Raw genomic sequence first — 2500 nt, forward strand, 5'->3', positions numbered from 1 at the left:
GGGAGGCCACGCCCCTGCGCTTCCTCTTCAACCTCAGCAGCATCCCCGAGGACGAGCTGCTCTCCTCCGCCGAGCTCCGCCTCTACCGCCACCAGATCGACGAGGCCGTCGCCGCCGCCGCTTCGGAAAGCGGCGACGCCGGCGACGAGGGCCTCCATCGGATCAACGTGTACGAGGTGCTGAAGCCCCCGCGCAGCGGCGCCCAGCTGATCACGCGGCTGCTGGACACGCGGCTGGTGCGCCACAACACCTCGCGCTGGGAGAGCTTCGACGTCAGCCCGGCCGTGCTGCGCTGGACACGGGAGCGCCTGCCCAACCACGGGCTGGCGGTGGAGGTGCTGCACCTCAACCGGACGCCCGGGCGCCAGGGCCGCCACGTCCGCATCAGCCGCTCCCTGCACCAGGAGCCGGGGGAGGACTGGGAGCAGCTACGCCCCCTGCTGGTCACCTTCGGCCACGACGGGAAGGGCCACCCGCTGACGCGTCGCGTCAAGCGCAGCAGCGGCAAGCGCGGGCGCAAGCGCAGCCGCAACTGCCGGCGCCACGCGCTCTACGTGGACTTCAGCGACGTGGGCTGGAATGACTGGATAGTGGCGCCGCCCGGCTACCAGGCCTACTACTGCCACGGGGAGTGCCCCTTCCCCCTGGCGGACCACCTCAACTCCACCAACCACGCCATCGTGCAGACTCTGGTGAACTCCGTCAACACCAACATCCCCAAGGCCTGCTGCGTGCCCACGGAGCTCAGCGCCATCTCCATGCTCTACCTGGACGAGCACGACAAGGTGGTCCTGAAGAACTATCAGGAGATGGTGGTGGAGGGCTGCGGCTGCCGCTAGCCCCCGGGCCGGACCACCAGGACTGGGCCGCTCCAGACAGCCTGCAGCACGGACACTAGGGAAATGACCTTACTCCCAAAAACCTTCACTTGGACCCTTATTTATAACTTTTATGTTGAGATGTATGTTTGTCTCATGTTTTTTTTTTGTTTCCTTGACAATATGATCATATATTTTGACAAAATATATATATTTATATCTACATATTAAAAAATAAAAGTGAGTTCTTATTTTAAACATAAATAAAAAAAAAAAGCTGTACAACTTTTCATAATGTATATTAGATTGTATAAGGTTTTTTTTAATGAGAAAATAGTAAAAACAAAACAAAAAAATCTAAAAAGAAAGTTTATTTACTGGTAATATTTATTGCTTTCATATTATATACATTTACAAGAAAAATAAAAACATAAATTGCCTTCCAATATTACATTTGAGCAGATCACGAGATGCACCATTTGTGTACTTAAATTAGAGCACTGCGTGAAATTGTCACAACACTGATTTGGTACGAATCAGTTGAAGTAATCAGAAATGTACATTGATTTTAATTCACCTCTTTTCATTGATCTATAAACATATGATTTTATTAGATAGGCCCCTGAGATGGAATCAGATTTTCTTTTGAAATAACTGTAAAGAACTATCAAGATGACATGGGTTGTGAAAAAAAAACGGAAAAGTTGACAGCAAAAGTCTATGACTGTTTTTACATGTGTTTGAATTGAACACCTTTGAGGCCATTTTGAAATGTATTGAAATAATTGTTGCAATTCATGAAAAAACAGAGAAATCTTTCTGGTGCTCTGTCTCTCCCAATAAAAGAATGTTCGTTTTCATATCTGGCATCAGCTTTGACTGATTCACAGACAAACATGTTGCATTGACATTCTGAAATTAAGCTTATTTTATTTTTTGTTCATGTTGTATTTCAAGGCAAGAACTAACTTATAAATAACTCAGTCCGTGACGCCTTGCCTGTAGGGTTGCCTTCATTACGCTTACATTTCACTTTTATGTCAATTAGGTAGCCTAGCGTGTGGTAGCGTTGTAAGACACTCGCTAATCCACTTGCCGTCTGGGCGGATTGTTGAGTCTGATTGTGAGCGACGCTCGGGGCAGTGATCCTATTGTTTGTGACGGGTCGGCGTTGGGGGCCTGATTGTGGACGATGCGTCGTGCTCTGACACAAGGCGATTCCGTCCTCACAAGAATCAAAGGTTAGACCGCCTGTCTCCTGCCTTTGTCTCAGCTGTCTCTCCGGCCGGCAGAATAAAGACGCCAGTCTCCAACCTGCGCCCCGTTAGACAATAGACTTCTACATCACTTATTTACAATACGACGGCTGCGCCAAATTATGTGATAACGTTTAGAGAGGGGGGGGGGTCCTTTGAACTTTGGGGAGGAGGGGGAGCGTTACACTTTCACTACCCCCGATGCCCCAGTGAACTGGTGGAGCCATGATCAAACAGATTTGGCAGTAGCCTGGGATCATTCCCAAATTGGATCATTGCGTAAATGACGCGCCCCAAACTCACGGAGAGCGTCGCCCAACGCCGTGCCAAAAGCAGATTCGTTGTGTTAATGTTAGCCCACGTTACAACTGCCACGTTAGAGCCAATTAGTTTTACCAATGATGTTTTAAAAACAAAGTAAATGTT

General features: G+C 49.2%; 1 protein-coding gene across 1 annotated transcript in view; it reads left to right on the top strand.

Annotated features, from left to right (window-relative positions):
• bmp4 (bone morphogenetic protein 4) overlaps nucleotides 1-920 on the top strand; it is a 13551-nt gene extending 12631 nt beyond the window's left edge. Inside the window, exon 4 of the mRNA XM_084450633.1 lies at nucleotides 1-920. This exon is cut by the window's left edge and continues 42 nt beyond it. Within this exon, the coding sequence (XP_084306759.1) occupies nucleotides 1-839 (839 nt within the window). The 3' untranslated portion in view covers nucleotides 840-920.
• The last annotated feature ends 1580 nt before the right edge of the window (nucleotides 921-2500 follow it).

Source organism: Borostomias antarcticus, assembly GCF_949987555.1.
Source record: "Borostomias antarcticus genome assembly, chromosome: 16".
In the NCBI taxonomy this organism is placed as follows: Eukaryota; Metazoa; Chordata; class Actinopteri; order Stomiiformes; family Stomiidae; genus Borostomias; species Borostomias antarcticus.